Source organism: Harpia harpyja, chromosome 4, assembly GCF_026419915.1.
Source record: "Harpia harpyja isolate bHarHar1 chromosome 4, bHarHar1 primary haplotype, whole genome shotgun sequence".
In the NCBI taxonomy this organism is placed as follows: domain Eukaryota; kingdom Metazoa; phylum Chordata; class Aves; order Accipitriformes; family Accipitridae; genus Harpia; species Harpia harpyja.
This window is the reverse complement of record NC_068943.1, coordinates 29,385,536-29,406,221: the sequence shown is the minus strand read 5'-3', so window position 1 is coordinate 29,406,221 and position 20,686 is coordinate 29,385,536. Positions and strand designations below refer to the sequence as shown.

Sequence of the window (20,686 nt, the reverse complement as noted above, 5' to 3'; positions counted from 1 at the left end):
TTTTTTTTTTCATATGCAAGCTAAAAAATGGACTTCAAGACAACAAACCAATTGAAAACAATTCAAAAGCTGAAATAATATCAAATTATCTGCCTGCTTTTTATGACATGAACTTTAAATCAATAAATTGAAGACTGAATATGTCTAGAAGAGCAGGTTTCAACTGAACTGCGTCCTTTTTCAGCTTCATTCCTAATCTTTACCTCTCTGTCTTCAACATCTTAGCATCATCACCCCGTCTCTTTCCATAATCACTGTTTTTTAAATTGTGCTAATAAAAATGTACATCTTTGACATTTTGCCCTTTAACAACACAGTCTCTGTCACACTTTCTCCTCACTTTCTCCCCCAGCTTTTTGTCTTCAAATGTCTTGTACTGGTATTCCTGATACTTGGATAGCTCCATCTTATCACTTTTCTATTGCTGTTTTCCTTTATACTACCTCTCCTAGACTTCCATTACTTCTTTGCGAAATACCGCTTTTGACCTGCTAATTTCAGCTTTGTGTTAACTTCCCTGCCATCTTCTCTGCTTGGAGCAGCCACCCGCTCCTTCTGGATAAAATACACTGTCATTTTTGCAAATCCCAATTATTTCACAAAATACTACAGTATTTTTGTCTTTCTGTGTGTGCCTCTGAAAAATTGTTCTCCAGTGTGGTGTGGTCAAGCAGAACAGTACTTTAACATAAATTCAGATTGCTCAGGAGAACATTGCATAAGCACAGTGTTTGGGGTGATGATGGGGCTGTAGAATGTATTAGTTATAGCATACTAGCTGATGCATCACTAGGAAAAAAATCAAGTGCCTTTTTTGTCTAGTCAAGACAAACTTCTATAGGCTCTATAAAGTAGTTTGTGGTTACAGAGTTTTAGAGAGAGATTGAAGTAGAAAATGATGAGCAGTTCTGTGCAGTTCTACAAAAATAATTCCTCAATACAGAAAAATCAGAAATTTCTATTTCCTGGGCAGCATTTTAGAATACTTTGTGAAGAACTCAGTCTATATAATACCTTGGTAAACTTTATAGGGCATTAAACAGGGTTTACAATGTTGTTAGTGCACACTTTGGGATTGCAAAACAAAATAAGAGCAACTTTACAAAAAAACGCAAAACAGCTCACTATTAAGCTTTTAGATATTTTGTGGGGAGAAATGCAGTCAGTATCTTATAGCATAGGTGTATTTTATTGGAAAATATGATTGAATGTGCACTTCATCTTTGATAGCCCTGGGTGTTTCTGCAGATTTCCTAGCTAGCTACCATCAATACCGTTAAGAATTCCAATGGAAAGTATTTCTAAATATCATACTTTTAATGATGCTCAATATACCTGAATTAGAGATCTGGAGAAATTGAACAGTCAAAGCATGCATTTTAGTTGATTACCATGTAGGGGAAAAGAATAATATTAATGCTTTCTTCATGAAAAATGTGGAGGTGATTCATTGTCAGATGAAGGTGGACATTCTTTGCCCTTTCAGAAATGTGTCTGACAGATGTTACCTCATTAGTCCTTGGAATTTGGGTTGCAGCCTCTCTAGTTCCACTTCAACTAGTCTCTCTGGAAATGAGTGCACTTGTCAGCTGCATATCCTGAGGCTCTGAGTTTCTAGTGAGGTAGTGAATCTGTCAGAAAATGGCTGATGATGACATCCCGAGTTCTTGAATTTGCCCATATCAACTGTCACTTCATATAATTAGCTATAAAACAAGTAATATGCATGTATGTATAATAATGCCAATATGGAATGGGTGTTGCAACTGAATAGTATCTGTTCTGAGGTGGAGAGATCTATCCTTAGCTATAAAATATCCTTTTTGGTGGCTGTAATTAAGATGTAGCCGAGAAGAAACTGCTGGAGTGGAAAAAAACTGTAAGAGCAGCTTTAAAATTAATATAATGAAGATCTTTATTAAAATGTAGTGTTATGTAATAAATAAAAATAGTGAATAAATAATAGACAAAAATAATTAGACTGAATTTCAGAAGTATTCTGATTTATGAATCTGATTGCCATTTTTCAGAAACTGTTTAATGGCATTTAAGTGCCAAAATGATGAAGATATACCACAAATGTTTACTTTCAATAGCTTGTGAAGTAAATAAAGGGGAGATACGCTGTGATGTAGCATAGTACAGGTTGCTATGCAATGTAGTTGATGTAGGGTTTTTTTAATAGAAGAATACCTTGCCCCTTTTGCTAACAAACAGGAACATAAAAGAACTAAAAATGCCATTAAATCTGGTTTGGTTTTGGTTGTTGATTGTTTGGTTATGGTGGGGGGGGGGGTGTTTGGTGGGGTTTTTTTGTTGGTTTGGGGTTTTATTGTTTTGTTTTGGTTTTTTTACTGTCTTGATAAAACAGTATACAGAGTTCTGATCTAACACTCCATATGTTCAATGGCATTAAAGCAGGGAATATTTGTCTTAGAGGCAATGCGCTATTACCAGGAGTAATTTTAAAATCTCACATTTTATGTCTTATACTTCAAGATGATGAGAGGAGATAGAAGACAGAAAAAAAGAGAGTGCTTTTCCTTAAACATCCTTTCTCACATCTGTATTTACTTGCCCTACCACTGATTCACATGGGAAGGGTCAGCTTGACCTTAAGGTTTCAATTGCTTATGGAGGTTATAAATCCTTTTTCTTAACCTTTCTTACAGGACCTCATTGAGAAGTTTTATTTTCTTGAAATTGTTAAGTCTTATAAATCATTTTGGGACCATAAACGTGAAAATCTTAATGGGAAGGAAGCTGTGATTAGATTTAATAAGGAAAGAATTTAAGAAAAATGTTTGCGTATAAATTATTCAAAAAGTTGGCTGCTTCCTCTTGCATACTCCCTAATATTAGGAGTTGATCAGGAGTTGATCAACTCTCTCATCGCACTAATTGTGGGGTTATAGGAGTCTTTCTGAAAGGGGTAATTTAGCGTAGGCTCTGCACAGCCTCTCTAGAACTGCGCTTATGAAGCATCTTGCTGCTTTTCCAAGTTAAGGAAGAACTTTCATCTGCCAGGATTTCCCAGTCACTCCTTTCCTACAGGATTAAGTTTCAGCAGAGAAATCCTGAATTCTGTTTACCCTTCTGGGATGGTTGTCTCCATTTTGTGCACCCAGGACACCAGCTACATGTTACAGAACAAACAGCATTACCTTGCCTAATATTAAACTTTAAGGTTTTACTGCTTTCACCTTGAGTGTGCATTCATCATGCTACTAGAAAGGTGAAAAATCTATGAGGCCTGTGCAGTCACAAGCCAGTGAGAGATCTGTACAGAAATTAAATACCAGCTGACTTTCTTAGAAACTTTGATGTCCTCCAAATAAGTGTAACACAGAGTCAAGTATTTGTGTTGCTCCTAAATGCATGAATCCTGGAAAGCCTCATCATTTTATGAACCTTGCTGTTACTACTTTTGCCATCTCTCATGTGAGTGATGTAGAAAGAAATTGCCAGTGGTTCTACACAAAAATCTGAAGTTAAATTTGGTAGATTAAATGTGGATCTGTAAAACAAATTTCATTGAATCAGGAAAAGGATTTTCATGGAAACTGGTAACATCTTGCTTTAAATTATGAAGTCTCTTAGACAAAAAAGATTCAACAGAAGGAAGAAAAAAAATTTAAAGCTTTAGAGAAGACTCAGGCAAGAACATGTGCCCTGTTAAGACTATAAAATCCCTCTTGATGAGAGTAATAGATAAATATAAAAATGTAAGCTCCCATCTCTCCTGCATAAAAACAGCAGAAGAAAATATCATGGACTTTAGACTTTTGGCTTCTTTGATGTGATCAAAGAAAAAAAGATTAATTTTACTTCTCTTATCATCAAATTAGTAACTAATTGCAGACAAAAGAATGGTTTTGCTGGAGTAAAATGTCCTTTACCTGTCATTTAAACATTTAGGTTTGCATCTATTTGGAATTAAGTCACACTGTCAAGCTGCTTTTTAGATTTTAATGACAATGAGTTCTCCTCCTTGAAGTTACTACTTTTGTGTAGACTATATTACAGAACTACAGTATTTATCTTTTTGTTTCCAACACGAGCTTGATTTATGTCTCCTGTTTTGGGGAGTTTTTTTGATTGTGAAGAAACTTGTAATAGAAAGTTTCCTAAAAGCTTAGGTTCTGACTAGGAAGATGTAAAATTCAGTGACTCACTTTTTATAGTAGTTTCTGCTAGTAGGAGGCGCTAGATTTTGTGTGCTAAAGGCATTTGGATTAATACATACATTGAGTTTTTGAAGTCATATGGTGTTATCTGATCTCAGCTTTCATTAAAATACACTTCTAGTCTTTAATACATGAGCTTAAAAAAAGGAAAAACAGATTTACATGTAATTTATTCTCATCTGAAATCTTAATTTAGGCAACTAAAGAGAACTGGAAAAATACTGTGGAGAGCACGCGGTGTCAACTCAAGACCTGTGAAAGCTGCCATCTCCGTTCTGCTGGGGTTGGATTGGCTTTAAGTCATGTAGCCAAAAAGAGCGACTGGCAACAGGAACCCTCTGAAATTATTATCTGCCATCATGAGTTGTGCTCCTAATTGCTCTGATAGCAAACAAAACCCTCTCTGTCTTGGTAGTCCCTTTAAGGAAAATTGTGGAAAGAACATCTTGTGTTCCAAGCAGGACATTTGCTTGGTTCAGGAAAGCACAATTTTCATTTTTCTGTGTCAGTACCTTTTCTTTAAAGTTTGGTATACATTAGACTCCTTGATTTTTGAGATACTCAAAAGCTGTCTGGACATGGTCCTGGGCACCTTGGCTCTAGGTGGCCCGGCTTAAGCAGTGGGGTTGGACCAGATGACCTCCAGAGGCCCCTTCCAAACTCAGCCACTCTGTGATGCTGTGATTTACCAATTTCTGTAAGGTAGCAGCTGGATGACCTCCGCTAGCTCTTATTCTATGTATGTTGTAGTAACGTGTCTTGCTAAATCAAAATTGTTCAGTAGGAAGAAAAAAAAAATTAACAATTAGTTTATCTTATCTTCATAAAATTAGATAATCCAGCAGTGGTTGTTCCATGTGCAGAGTCCATTTGCAGTGTGCTTAGCTGATGCCCAAATGGAACAGTAGTTAAAGTTGAGGGAATTAAGAAACAGCTTCAAACTCATCATTGTTTTCAGAACAAGAAAAATAGGAACATTTTGTATAATGAGATTGTTTGGTCTAGAACATTTATTTATTGTCATGATATGAGTGTAAATAATGAGTAGTTGTTAAGCAGAAATTTCTCTGAGATGTTTTCTGGCTTCACGCTGTCTCAGCCATAGATCAGCCATAGGAAATGCAAAAATTGCAGCCCACCATCTCCTCTGCAGAGTGTCTGTCACAGGCGTTGCTCTACCCAATTCAGAATGTTCAGGAATGAAAAGTACTAATCCTTTCCGTTGCGATGGGAGCTTGGTTACTCTCAGCTAGTGAGAGGACTGGATCCCCCCTGCAGATGCAGCCACTGAAGTCATGATAAGTAGAATTAGTCAACCTCAACTCTGACGTCTTCAGTAGATCTGCAGTTATTTAGTTGTGTAAGAACAGTGCCGTCGCTTACAGGAATAGAAGGTTTTGATGAGTAGACTGCAGTGTAATCTACATCAATAGTTTATTGACGGCTTGTGAATGGATTTTCTGCTGCTCGGAGCCTCAGTGAATCTGCAGAACATATGAAACGATTAGTTCTGTTCAAGCGTTCTCTTTGTCTGTATGAAGAAAATAATCTTCTAGGAAATCAGTTTATTGTCAAAAAAGAGAATACAAATCTTCATAAAGTTATATGACAAAAAGAGGGAGTGTTTTTTGGTGTACGAGAGTTGTTCTCTGTAAGGTTAAAAAAGTTAAAACTGCTTATAAATATGGTTTGATGCCTTTTCATGCAAATAGAGTATGTAGGAAGTTTTCTTCTTTAACTTTTAAATAAAAGGGGTTCTGCCTTTAAATTTGCCATGTTAATTCTTAGTTCTCCTTGTGATATCTTTTCTTACAAGTTGAGATAACTTCCACTTTTTTAGGCATTAACATGCGCTAAAGCAATTTGGCTTTGTTGTAAATTTGATGTTTCATCACTGTCAACAGAATATTAACTGCTACAGAAATTCTATGTTATCTGATAATCTTACTATTATTTTAGAAGATATTACACTACCTTACTCTGTTTTTTCCTAATGTTACATTTCCTTTCAAAGAATTTACCTATGGTATTGCATCTGCCTGTCAAAGATACTGTGTTTGTTCTTGTGACTGATGATTGGGAAGTGTGATACAGGGTTCATTTTAAAAATCTACTACATTTTGTGTTGTGCCTTTTCTAGTTCCCTAATAAATTACAGTAATCTGACGATCTTTTCTTCCCAAAATTAACTGAGTTTACATATGTTATCCTTTTGAAAATAAACGTAATTTTGCTGTAATCTTTAACAATCAAATTAATGGAGAGGTTTGGGCTAGGAAAATGAGCTTATGGTGTCCCTACAAGCAATACTTACTACAAACTCTCCATTAATCTTTAGATGTTAATTTTCTTTCCCTCTTTTTCAGCACATGTAATCAGTATAAAATCTAATTACCTGTTTCCCCTATTGAGATAATTTTAAACTACCCTTTCAGCTTTATTGACTTCAGATTTTTTAAATTCTAATTAAAAAAGTTGTTTCAGAAGGAATAACTTCCTTTGCCCAAGACACCAATGAACACCCGATACTGTAGAATTATAGTGTACCTGTTCTCAGAATTGCATTTGGTTATCTTCTCTTGAAAGAATATAGGACCATGTAAAACAATTTAAATGCTGATATAGCTCTGCAGGTCTGTTTTTGAAAATGAACAACCCAGAAAAGCTATCTCTGTAGCGAACTGTTGTTGAAGCAAGGGCTCTTAAGCTGCACTGGTTTATTAGAGGAATCCATTGAACACAGTGAAGATGTGTATTTCTATGTTGGCAGCGACAAAAAAAAGGCTAGGTAATTTTTCCTGGTGATTTTGAGTCATGAATGTATATGTCTAGAATATTTTCTTTTAATGTTGTACAGTAACCTTATAGTGTCTGCTTTATTCTTTATGCAGCTCAGGTTTGGAAATAAATAATAAATGACATATTTTTGTTACGAAGATTTATGTTGTGAAGCACTGCATGTATTGGCTAGCATATAATAGGTGTCTTTATGGTTTTTTACTCTTGTTGTTGTTTTTTCCCCTTTTCTTAAATACATTTTCAATCAATACAGAGTTGCAATGCAAAGCTTCCAAGAGTCCATGCAAGCTAATGGTCTCTATTTCCAGTTTTAGCTTTTCATAAGCTGGCTGACTAGCTCTGCTATTGTCAGATTCCAGGTGTTAGAGAGCTACTTCATTTGTCTTTTTGTAGGAGTTGAATTCAGCTTGAATAGCCTGCTGTGTGGCTGTTACGGAAAAATAGCTTAGGTTAGAAGACCCCGTTGTTTCATTTTCCTCTAAAGCTGAAGTAACAGTTTCTCACTGTTTACTCCGTGAAATGTATACTTATACACAATAAGGGGAGCTGTAGGGTATCATGTTTCTTCATTTATGGATTTTACAATTAGGGTGAGTGAATTTCTTATGTTGTTGTAACAAATTATGTGAAAACTTTGCATCTCATTTGGAAAGATGGATCACATATAAGTAGTTCTGTAACTTGATTTAAGCATATAACCTGAATTAAACATATAATTCTCTTTGGCCTTTGTTCTGCCACCCGCAGTCATACTGAGTAATGAGTACCTTTATACTCTAAATAATTTCTTGGATTTTAAACAAATATATGTCCTGCCGAGTAGCTGTAACAGCCTAGCAGAAGAAAAATGGGGATTTAAGTATCAGTGCATACAGATAAGTCAAAAAGGCTTTACAGTGTCAGTTTAACAGAGAAATGAGACAGCTGCTTAGCTTTTCAGATATTTCAGAATTTCCTAAACACAGTGGTCAGATCAGGCAATGCAATGGCTGTATGATAGGTTGGCTAAAGAAATTCATTTTTAAATGTCAAAGTCATGCATATTCTTTCTTTCTTTGTGTTAAGATTGCCTGCTTTCCATCAGGATAATCCATGAGTGGATTAGCTAACCAATTAACAGCTTCAAATGGCCCTTGGCCTAATTATTTTTCAAATACTCTTAAAATTAGGTCACAGCAGATGGGCATATTCATGTCTGATTGAAATGTAATTGAGAAGAGAGAGATATATATATCTATGTACATAGGTATTGAGATAGATACAGATATCTCACAGAAATGAAGAACAACAATTATTAGAGCATATGTTCTGTGTCTCTGATTTTTCCTTTCAACTACTATAAAGTTCCATTTGGAGAATAAGAGGAAGGCCAAACCTGAATCTGATGTATCTAAGCTTGTTACCATGAGCACCAGCCTTTAAAATGCAAGTTGCCTTCCATAGATATTCTGTTACCCTTTCATCCTCAGTGTAAGTACATACAAAAGCTGGGGCAGTATTCTTCAGCACTTGTCAAGATGGAGTAATTCCAGTGAATATGGATGTTTGTCATGTTACCTGAGGTCCTGACACTGTGTCCTGTATTTGGGCATAAGCCTTCTTGGGGACTCAAGTCTTAAAATAAAGCATTGGAATACCTTTTCCTTTTCTTAAATTAGATGATAAGGGGTAAATTATACAATGGATCAAATTCTGTTTTGGTGTTTACATTTCAATGTTCTGGGGAGGACAAGTGTCAAAACATGCAATGAATATTTGCAGTTCTGTCATATAGACAGCATTAACATTTTTAATGAAGAATTTCATGCATTGATTTCATTTCTCTAAAGAAGCATCTTTCAGCCAGGTAGTCCTCCAGATGAACTAACCCAAATTTCAGGAGGAGAGGAACATAATTCTCCTTTGGTCCTTAATTTTACCTCCTGGCTAGTTTCAGCTCCTGTGTCACCACAGGATATCCAGAATGCTTGGAGATTTACTTTCTTTCCATCTTTGCCTTCCATCCTTCCCTGTTCCAAGGTCTGTTGATAGAAGTATTCAGCTCTCCCAAACAACTCCAAAATTCCATTTGAAAAGAGCCTGGAAGAAAGTTTTTGTCTCCCGTGAATGGGATAAGAAATGCTGAACTCATTGATTGGATTTGTGTAGAGGAGAATTCTACTCTAAACAATAAAGTAGCTATCAGGTGCAGTTCCTCTCCTCTATTTTTGGTGTAATGTTTTTAATTCAATTATTTAATAGAATTTGGGTAAATCTTAGAAATTGACAGGGACAGAATGGCCTGAACAGTCTCTGTGGTTGATGGAAATTTCTTCTGCCGCATCTCATAGTTCTTCCCCAGAAAGAAGGCATTGCTGTCAAAGAAATAGTAACTGTCACAGACTAGTATGTTCGAGTAAGTCTGTAGACCTCAGAAAAAGCTGCCTTTAGGGTAAATAATGCACCAGTAGCAAAAAATAAATAAAAGGCAGTGATGTGAGTTAATAAACAAAAAACCATCAAAAGAATTATCAGAAGTCCTACCATGAATTAAGTGGCACTGTCAGAAAAGTTGCTGAGTTTCAGCAGCAGATCTTTTTTCTTTTTTTCTTTCTTTTTTTTTTTCTTTTTTTTTTTTTTTTTTTTTTTTTGGAGAGCTTGTGAGGATGGCTTGCTTGATAAAAATAAAAATACCTTCTTAGGAAAGACATTAGCAAGCTTTTCGTATTTTTCTTTTACAATCAGGAGAAGACAAATCAGTTCACTTGAGTGGGATGACAGTATGTCAGACAGCTTTTCTGACTCGCTTCTATATTCCCACAGTCTTGCTTCTTTGTGTCAGAACTATTTTCATCTTGGGTGCCAAATGTGATGAAATTAGGGAGTTTTGATATTCATGTCTTTGTTAGACCGTAGTTAGTATTAAGGTGCTAATATTAATAAGTGAATGTGAATTACAGTTTTTAGCTCCTTTCCTGTGGGAGTGAAATTCTACAGTCTAATGTTTTGAGTGCCAGACATACTTTACATTTAGGAAAATCTGCACACCATATTGTTCAGAAATATTTCAGACTTAGCATATTTTTATTATTCTATATTTCAGTGTCTTTACATTTATGTAATTTCATTACAAAGTGAAAATTTAAGAAGAAAAATACCCTAAGGAGGCAAATTATTTTTAGCCATTCTTTAGTGTATTTAGGTCATGTTAGGTTTCTGAAGAACAGAAATTAATGAAGTCTAATTGCATAGCTTATGATTCTGAAAGGAAAATAACGTGTATCTGTACTAACCCTGGCAAAAATCACTCCTATATACATGGCTGAATGTAATAGCCTAAGCAAGTACAGGAGTTTTGCATTCACTTATGTCATCAAGCCAATGGAATTAATATTTGGCTGTATATTTAGCTTCTATAATACATTGCAAGCCCCCTGAAATATTTCCTAAAAATATTAGGGCTGAATAACAACAAAATAGAAGAAAGGAGGAAACCAGAGATAAAATAAGAAATAAAGTTAGAAGCTAGATTTAGGATGTCAGTTGTTCTTTCATTTTGATATTACACATTTTTTTCTGATCTATGCAACTTTTATAATAGTGCTTAAGTAAAGTGTAAACTCTTCTAGTGTTTATTTCCCGCAAAGATACGGTCAATTCTGTCATCCCTAAGAATGAGATCAACCTAAGGATTTGTGTGGGCTGCTGGTGATACTAAGCTCAAGTTAGTATTCCATATTGGGGTTGCAAGTAAACTCTGCAGAGCCAGAGGATTAACTAGCTCACCAAAAGTAAAATACACTGTTCTGTGTTACAGGAAAACACCATTTGACATTTGTGTCTTTTTGTCCGCTGCCACCTGTGCCCGTGCACACCAGCACTAGAGGTCTTCCTTTCCTGCCATGCTCTGTTCACTTTATTTTTTAAATGCATTGGCTGCTAAGCGCAAATTTATTATCTGTAAAGCATCCTGTAATGCTTCATCTTCCTTTACGTTATTCTTGGCCTATGCTTTCGTTAGATCTTCCCATTTTCTCACCTTTCTATTACTTTAAAGGGATCAGGGTTCAGGTTTGACAAATCCTTCCCCTTTTCTACTTGGTTTAATTCCTTAGAACATTTTTCCATGAATTATTTCTGACTAGTTAGTAACCTGTGACTGTGCCTTCATGTACTTAAGGGTTTGGTTTACACATTTTAAAATTCTTCTACATCTGCGACTGTATGGGCTTGAACTAGAAATGATAACTGGTAACGGAGGTAGGCTGATACATACAGTCTGAGAATTTAGTCCCTAAATAACCTGTATTCAAGAAACAAAAGTTGTTGGTTTACTGTTATTTTTTGATCCATTATTGATTTCTCTGCCCAGTGTAGAAATGGGTAGACAAGCAGGATGACAATACAAGCTTTGTTTTTATGTCCATGGTATGATTTCTGAGATAATAGATTAATGCTACTGCTTTTTTTAGTGGTTTAAAAAATTACATGTTGCAAGTGAATACAACATGAATATAACTATTTGGGGGAGCGTTGCTGCTTGTGACAGGCTGCATTTGACAGGGTTAAATGAAGTGAAGGTCGTCCCAGCTTTGTAACCTTTCCCCTCCTGGATTAAAGTTCAGATGAAGTAGCTAAACATTAAAAATCTCTCTTCCTGCCCTATGCTTTATTCCCGTGCGTGAGCAACTCTGGGATAAATCAATCATGAGTCTGAAGCTAAACAAGAAATTATTAGTTATTAGGGACAGAAATCCTGCTGACAGCAGTTTCAAGTAAAGGAAACATGCACGTTATGCTGTCAGTTTAAAACTGTAATTGGAAGCTGGCCATTTAATAGTTTGCTGCAAACAGTGCTGTGTTTGATTTTCTGTACCCATGGAGCTTATCAGAATATTGTTGGTTTTTTACAAGGTGTTACAAAATTAAAGATAGAACTAAGGTGGATATTTGGAACAGTGAGTCAGCTTAGCTTAAGCAAACAGTTTTGTTATATGGCATGGCTGTGAAAGGTAAGAGATTTTTGTTGTATCAAATCTCACATGCAATGCAAAGGTTACCAACCTTACCTATCGACCAGCGTGTGGATCTCAAGCAGTGTAAGTGAGGCTCTCCTGACGGGTTTTGTCATGTGAATAGTCCATCATTCTGTTGATGCAGACTAATACAGAATGGCCTGTAGTAACAGTAGTAATGTGCCTACATGCAAAAGATACAGATTCACTTTTCAGTGGTTTCATTTCCAGGGTTTATGAGAAATTGAGAACTACCGTGAAAGCCGTGGCAGAGACAGAGATACTCACCTTTGACCACTAAGCTGGCACAGTGTTGTTCTCAGTTCAAGTTCTTCAAGAATTCTAAAAGAAAAAAAAAAAAAAGATATTTTTTCCTCTTAAAAAAAGAGAGCCTTTGTTTTTTCATTTTTTCATTTTGCATTTTATTGTAACTAAAATTCCCTTGTATTTTTAATGAATATTGTCTGTTTTTCCACATTTCAGGGATACCACTGTACAAAGCCTTACCCTACAACCTTCTGTTAAAGATGGTCTTATTATATATGAAGATTCACCACTGGTCAGTAATAACATTTGGATTGTATATTTGGAAATGTTTTTCATTTAAAACAAGTAGTTAACCATGCTGGCTTTTCAAATAAGAAAATTCTTTGTGATTTGATTACTTTGATGGCATAGTCAGTGAGCGTGGTAACATTTCATTAACTTTGACTGTGGTCACATTTGCCACGTTTGCTGTGCCAAATGTGAATAAGATGATCGTCTTGGGAGTCTGCGTGCACAAAATGAATATGGAAAATAATTTAGTATTAACCTGACACATTCTAACTGGCAGAGTGGTATTTTCCTCCTCTTCTTTTGTAGCATCTCAGACCTACCTGCTAAGTTAGACTCCAAACAGCTGTTGCAGCTGTTCTTTAGTTCTTTCAGCTATATGTTGACAGTCTAGATGCAAACTGCTTTGCACTTCTCTGTCAGTACTCCGATTCATTCTCAGTCAGGCTCCTCACTTCCCTCCCTAGCACAGCCCTTTCCATCCCTATCCTGAAGAAACAGAAGCACCCACCTTTCCTGTCTCACCTGCCTCCTCTTCTCATAGCTTATTCCTGTTCTGAGTCCCTTTTTTTGTCTCAGTGCCACCAAGCTGTCCCTGCTACTGACTGAGAAATCAGTAATGCATTTCTTGCAGGTTTTTTTGTGGGGTTGTGATGTTTTGATTCTTTTCTAGGTAAAAGCAGTGAAGTTCGGACATATTTTGGTAATCGATGAGGCAGACAAAGCACCAACAAATGTTACCTGTGTCTTAAAAACTTTAGTAGAAAGTGGGGAAATGGTTTTGTCAGATGGAAGGCGAATTGTTGCCAGTAAGTAAATATAAAGTGTTCTGATCATTTACAGTAAAATGTAATGTGTTGCTGGTTTTCAGCAATTACATTACTAAGTAGAGACCCAGAAGAGTCCAAATGGAAAAAATACTTGATGCTAAAAAGTTAACAATTAGAGAATTCAGTCATTTTCTTTACTACTTTTGCAATAGCCACAAAGGTTTTCTTAAATCAGCATTCTTGTGAATTTTCCTGAAAAATTAAAAAAAAACCCAACCAACAAAACAACAACAACAAAAAAACAAAAAAACTGTTGACCTCTGCTTCTCATTCACCGTAAGAAATAAAGATCTAGTTGACCAAATTATGATCCTGGTTATGCCCATCTGGCCAGTTGGGGTATAATTTGATCAGATCTAGATCTGAAGATGTGAGTATATATAAGGTTGAATTGTTAAGGGTTCCATCTAATCAAATATTGCATATGCTTATATTATTTAAATATATCCTGCAGCGTGAGAGTATTTTGTAATTTAATGGAATTTAATTCATGTGAATTGCAGGAACTAAATATTTTTCATTATTTTTCAAAGAAAGACCATGTTTGAAATGCCTTCTTGATGTTAGTAGACACTGTACTTTATGTAATGAGTTTCTTTTTAACAATATTGGGAACAATGTTTGAGTGAAGCAATCATTCAGCACTCGCATGGCACGACACTTGAGTTTTGCTTGTCATTATAAACTGTAGTGGGCATTTTTTAAAATATCTTGCTAGTCAATCTCAGTTTCTTAGAGGAGGTGAAAGGATTCCCAAACACCATGTGCCACTGGAAACATGCTGCAAGGGAACAAGTGGGGCCAGTCTGACTCATTTTGGAGAAACAGTCTTCACATGTGTGAAATCATGTCTGTCTGGCTTCTCACAGATTTTTGTAATAACCAGGAGGAATTTCAGTCCTGTGTTCCCAGACCCGATAATGTCAGACCCATATAAAACCACATTTTATTCACCATTGGCTTCAACATTTTGGTGGAATTAAATATAAACAGGACAGGTAGTCCCCACCCCAAGAATAGTGCTTGCATTTTCATTTAAATGAAACACCGGTTAAATTTTCGTGAAACAAATTATGAAACTTTAAAATGAAACCTAGAATACTCAGAGTTGAATGACGTACTAAGATGCTATTGAGCCTTTTTTTGTAACTGTTCTTCTAATTCTAAGAAGAACATAATTAGATTAGAAGAATTCTTCCTAGAATTAGAATTCTTCTTCTAATCTAATTATGTTCATTTAATTCATTCATAATCACAAAGCTTAAATATGCAATTAATAACTTTTAATTCTTTTCCAGATCATACTTATGTAGAGGGGAGAGAAAATGTAATAGTTATTCACCCTGATTTTAGAATGATAGTTCTAGCAAATAGACCTGGATTTCCTTTCTTGGGTAATGACTTTTTTGGCACATTAGGTAAGTGATTCATATTAAATGGTGATCTTTAATAGAATTGATTAATAGAATAACTGTCTTTATTCATTAGATTTCATGAGAAGAAGGGGTCCTTATGCATATTGATATTTTGTTTCACAGAAGACACTCAAGATTCAGAAGACAACTAACATGTAAATTTACATATCTTAATAAAAGTGCCTGAACTTGCCCTGAAGTGAACAGCTTCATGTGGTCATCTGTGTTACAACTATTTTGTTTTATGGGATCTGGACAAACACAGAAGACAGGCAAGGTTACAAGAAGTCTTTGTTAATGAGTGTATATTGTATACAAATATAGCAAAAACATGAGCTATGAGCAGCTTGATACCTGACATCAATGGTTAACACGACTGCTCACCATTTTTTTCCCCATATCAAACAAGCCACACACCAGGCGCTGTCCTCTTCAATACAAGAGATGGGAGCTTGATGGATGGTTCTTTTCTCTCCTCTCAGCAGTGGAGGCTACTGTCTTTTTTGGTGTTAGCACTATGCTACCTGCTTCTTAGTCCTCATTAGCCTCTCCATACACATGGCCATGTGTGATAGGCCTCATTAAAATACGTATATTTGACAAGATACTGAATTCATCTAGTTTCAGGTAAGGCTGTCCAAATTTCACATCAAAGTTTTTCATATCAACAGCAGCCTTATTTCAGAAAGCTCCTGGTAGGTCCTAAAAATCCTGTGTATCAGCAAAGGTTCCGCACAGCTTCATCTCACAGCAAAAGCAAAAATTTATGTTGTATAAGGGCAAGTGATGAAGAATTCATTGGCCTGTAGAGTTCAATCTTAGTCTAAGTGGGCCTCTGGCAAGGCTTTGGCACTCTTACACCAGGGCTACGAACTGAATAGCCCTCCAGACTCCACTGACTCTGTTATCTATGTTAGCTTAGCTGTTTGTATGCAGGCACCTTAATTTATGTGCTTTTATCTGTTAGTTTTCGCTGTAATGCTTACTCTGCAAGAAATAATAGAATCATAGAATGGTTTGGGTTAGAAGGAACCTTAAAGGTCATCTAGTTCCAACTCCCCTGCCATGGGCAGGGACACCTGCCACTAGGATAATAACGTACTCATAAAAGCAGGTGCAAACCCAATTCCATATTGCACGATAGCTTTTTTGGTTTTCAGATGTAGTTCCCAGTGAACGGGCATTCCGTGTCAGAGACTCGTTGGCTCTGAATTTCACCCAGCTATGTTGCCTCAAGATGTTTTAGTATAGCCTATTTCTTTTTCATGACCTAATTTTCCTCCTTACATGGACGCTTTAAACAAAATAGATCATCCTAGCATTATTGCTTTTGGCCCACATGGCAGAGGTTTGGTTTGAGGTTTTGGGGTTCTTTGTTGATTTTGTTTTTCAAGCATAGGAGCTCTTCTGCTTTTAATTCAAGTCCCTTTTCAGCAGGATCTGATCGTGTTTCTGCAAAGTTTTGTACGACTGTTAAAGGACTCTTTACGAATAAACTCAATTTTATAGATTATATGATTGGGACCAATATAATGCAAATATATGGAAAGAATGTCTTGCCAAATTTCTTACCATACTTCAAGACAGACAGAGAGAAAAGATAAATCCAGTGTTTCCTCTAGACCTCTCAGTTGGGTTTGCATTAGGGCATTCCTGCATATCAAGATTTCCGTGCATCCTGTGGTGTTTTGAAAGTGTTCACAAATTGGTCCCATTCAACCTGTTATTCTTTCTTTAAACCTTTTTTCTTTTTTTCTGCGTTCATTTGACTTGTCTTTCTTCTTGAAATTCTCCCTCGTAATCACCTTGATTAAAATGACAGGAGAGATCTCCATGTTTCCAGGAGCCTCAATGTTCTTCATAGCAAGTTTGTCCTTCACATTTCTCAAAGTAGTTTTTGTCTTGTTTTGTTTTAACAAGTAGGTACTTAGCATCCTCTTGAGCCATTGCTTTTCCATTTAAGGTGCTGTATGAAACTTAAAGGGGCTGTTGTGATGCTCTCTCTTTATAAATTACTTAACTGTGTGCTTTTTTTCTTTTTAGGTGACATTTTTAGTTGCCATGCTGTTGATAATCCCAAACCACAATCTGAACTGGCTATGCTTAGACAGTATGGTCCTGATGTTCCAGAGCCAATTCTTCAGAAACTGGTGGCTGCTTTTGGAGAACTCAGGAGCTTAGCTGACCAAGGAATTATTAACTATCCCTATTCAACTAGAGAAGTTGTGAATATTGTAAAACATTTACAGGTACAGTATGTCGGATTTCATTGAAAACTTCAATTCACCACTACTAGTTTCTTAATGCCTGAAGGTTTTAGAAAAAGGTGCCATTATTTTTTATGCATTTTTATTTCATTCTTATGAAAAGTTTTGCATTTTGAAGGAATCATCATATTCAGATGTTCAGATAGTCTGAGGGTAAGGATTGCAGATGTACAGAGGCGGATATTTGTCAGGCATTGGAACAGGCTGCCCAGGGAAGTGGTGATGTCACCATCCCTGGAGGTATTCAAAAAACACGTAGACGAGGCACTTCAGGACATGGTTTAGTGGGCAAGGTGGTGGTGGGTTGACGGTTGGACTCTTAAAGGTCTTTTCCAACCTAAATGATTCTATGATTCTATTCTATGATTCTATGATTTTTTTCTATGTGTTTATTTATACATATTAAAAAAATCCCAAGAGTCTGTTTTTCTACTATGTGAGAACATATCACATTCATACTGTGAATACAGTATGCAACGTTCATATGAGCCTTCATTATAAAATTCCATATTCAGCATAGAATACTTCCAGGACAGTGCAACTGTTCACTTTATGCTGCTATAAAATTTTTGGTTTTAATCATTTCCTGGGGAAAACAACTTCCTGCTGCATAACAGTAATACATCAGTGGTGGAATTTTTCTGAAGAAAATGTTAGATGGATAATAAATTAGCAAACAGGTACTTAGGATCCATGTTTGCTTCCTACACACATTTTAACTGTGAAATCCTGAATTCTGTTTTAATGATGTTTGGGGTTTTTTTAAACATTACAGTAGAGCCTGACTTCTGTCTTTATAAATTAAAGGATACTTTTTATCTGAAGTGTTTGAAATATAAAGTATCTTAATGTTTTTTGAAGTAGCAGTGATTTTATTGTGTTCTGTTTATAATAATAAAATCCGTAATTTGTTAATTTGTAGACTATTTCTTAAATTACTGAATCCTAGACTGGAAAAAAGATTAGTGGAAATATTAATGTAATTATTACAATTAGAATATAAGTTCACACAAATTATTTGACCTACTGTTTCTGTGTTTAACACTGCAGAGTATAACACAGTTGCATGACGGTTTTGTGTTTGTGCTCATGAACATATTCACATATATTCATCCATATACACAGACATTTAGATCCGGCAGGTTAGAATTATCACTTTTAAAAATGTTCACTTCATCTAGACTTCTGGGGAGCATAGATTTTTGTGCTGTGTGGTCTCTATGGTGCAATGAGGTCCTGAGACAAAGTAAATTGGCGCTACTATGATATCAGTAATATAAAGAAAAAATAATGCTCTCTTTATAACTTTGTACTAAGGGTTAACAAAATTCAGACCTAAAAGCTGAGGAATCTATCCAAATAAACACATAAGCAAAGTAGTTTATTAGGATGCATTACGAGTTGATAGGAATTTGTTTACCAAACTGATACAACATGTACAGCTGGAGTGCATGGAGCTCCGCCTGGGGATGGATGAGGAGCTGACGAAGAGCTTATGGGTCAGGATTAAAGGGAGGGCAGGGACAGGTGACATTATAGTGGGGGTCTGCTACAGGCCACCCGACCGGGAAGACCGAGTGGATGAGGCCCTCTATAGACAGATAGGAGCATCCTCACGTTCACAAGCCCTGGTCCTCGGGGGGGGGGAATTCAACGACCCCTATATCTGTTGGAGGGACAACAGTGCAGGGCATAAACAATCCAGGAGGTGCCTGGAATGTGTCGATGACAACTTCCTTCTCCAAGTGATAGAGCAGCCAACAAGGAGAGGTGCTATGCTGGACCTTGTTCTCGCCAACAAGGAGGGGCTGGTGGGGAACATGAAGTTCAAGGGCAGCCTTGGGTGCAGTGACCATGAAATGGTGGAGTTCAAGATCCTTAGGGCAGCAAGCAGGGCACACAGCAAGCTCGCTACCCTGGACTTCAGGAGAGCAGACTTTGGCCTCTTCGGGGATCTGCTGAGTACCATGGGATAAAGCCCTGGAGGGAAGAGGGGCCCAAGAAAGCTGGTTGATATTCAAGGATCACCTCCTCCAAGCTCAGGAGCGATGCATCTCAGCAAAGAGGAAGTCAGGCAAAAACACCAGGAGGCCTGCATGGATGAACAAGGAGCTCCTGGACAAACTCAGACACAAAAAGGAAGCCTATGGAGGGTGGAAGCAAGGACAGGTAGCCTGGGAGGAATACAGAGAAATTGTCCAAGCAGACAGGGGTCAGGTTAGGAAAGCCCTTATAGAATTAAAACTGCCCAGGGACATCAAAGGCAACAAGAAAAGCTTCTATAGGTACGTTGGTGATAAAAGGAAGACTAGGGAAAATGTGGGCCCTCTCCAGAAGGAAATGGGAGACCTGGCTACCCAGGATGTAGAGATGGCTGAGGTACTCAATGACTTTTTTGCCTTTGTCTTCACCAGCAAGTGCTCCAGCCACACTGCCCAAGTCACAGAAGGCAAAGGCAGACTGGGAGAATGAAGAACTTCCCACTGTAGGAGGAGATCAGGTTTGAGACCATCTAAGGAACCTGAAGGTGCACAAGTCCATGGGACCTGATGAGATGCAGCCACGGATCCTGAGGGAACTGGCGGATGAAGTGGCTAAGCCACTATCCATCATACTTGAGAAGTCGTGGCAGTCCGAGGAAGTTCCCACTGACTGGAAAAGGGGAAACGTAACCTCTATTTTTAAAAAGGGAAAAAAGGAAGACCTGGGGAACTACAGGCCAGTCAGTCTCACCTCTGTGCCTGGCAAGATCATGGAGCAGATCCTCCTGGAAGCTATGCTAAGCCACATGGAAAATAAGGAGGTGATTGGTGACGGCCAACACGACTTCACTAAGGGCAAATCATGCCTGACAAATCTGATGGCCTTCTACAGTGGGGATACAGCATTGGTGGATAAGCGAAAGCAACTGATGTCATCTACCTGGACTTTGACACTGTCCCGCACAACATCCTTGTCTCTAAACTGGAGAGACATGGTTTTGATGGATGGACCACTCAGTGGATAAGGAGTTGGCTGGATGGTCGCACTCAAAGAGTTGCAGTCAATGGCTTGATGTCCAAGTGGAGACCAGTGATGAGTGGTGTTCCTCAGAGGTTGTTATTGGGACCAGTGCTGCTTAACACCTTTGTCAGCGACATGGACGGTGGGATTGAGGGCACCCTCAGCAAGTTTGCTGACGACGCCAAGCTGTGTGAAGCGGTGCGGTCAACACGCCGGAGGGAAGGGATGCCATCCAGAGGGACCCTGACTGGCTTGAGTGGTGGGCCTGTGCAAACCTCATGAAGTTCAACAAGGCCGAGTGCAAGGTCCTGCACATGGGTCAGGGCAATCCCAAGCACAAATACAGGCTGGGCGATGGGTGGATTGAGACCAGCCCTGTGGAGAAGGACTTGGGGGTATTAGTGGATGAAAAACTGAGCGTGAGCCAGCAATGTATGCTCACAGCCAAGAAAGCCAATCGCATTCTGGGCTGCATCAAAAGAATCATGACCAGCAGGTTGAGGGAGGTGATTCTCCCCCTCTACTCTACTCTTGTGAGACCCCACCTGCAGTACTGCGTTCAGCTCTGGGGCCCCCAACATAAGAAGGACATGGACCTGTTGGAGCAGGTCCAGAGGAGGGACACAAAGATGATCA

General features: G+C 37.6%; 1 protein-coding gene across 2 annotated transcripts in view; it reads left to right on the top strand.

Annotated features, from left to right (window-relative positions):
* Positions 1-20,686, top strand: part of VWA8 (von Willebrand factor A domain containing 8) — a 199,716-nt gene that overhangs the window by 89,904 nt on the left and 89,126 nt on the right. For both annotated transcript variants that reach the window (XM_052786057.1, XM_052786058.1), the window contains exons 22-25: positions 12,464-12,539; positions 13,209-13,344; positions 14,664-14,783; positions 16,824-17,029. In XM_052786057.1, the coding sequence (XP_052642017.1) occupies positions 12,464-12,539; positions 13,209-13,344; positions 14,664-14,783; positions 16,824-17,029 (538 nt within the window). The remainder of the gene's footprint in view (positions 1-12,463; positions 12,540-13,208; positions 13,345-14,663; positions 14,784-16,823; positions 17,030-20,686) is intronic.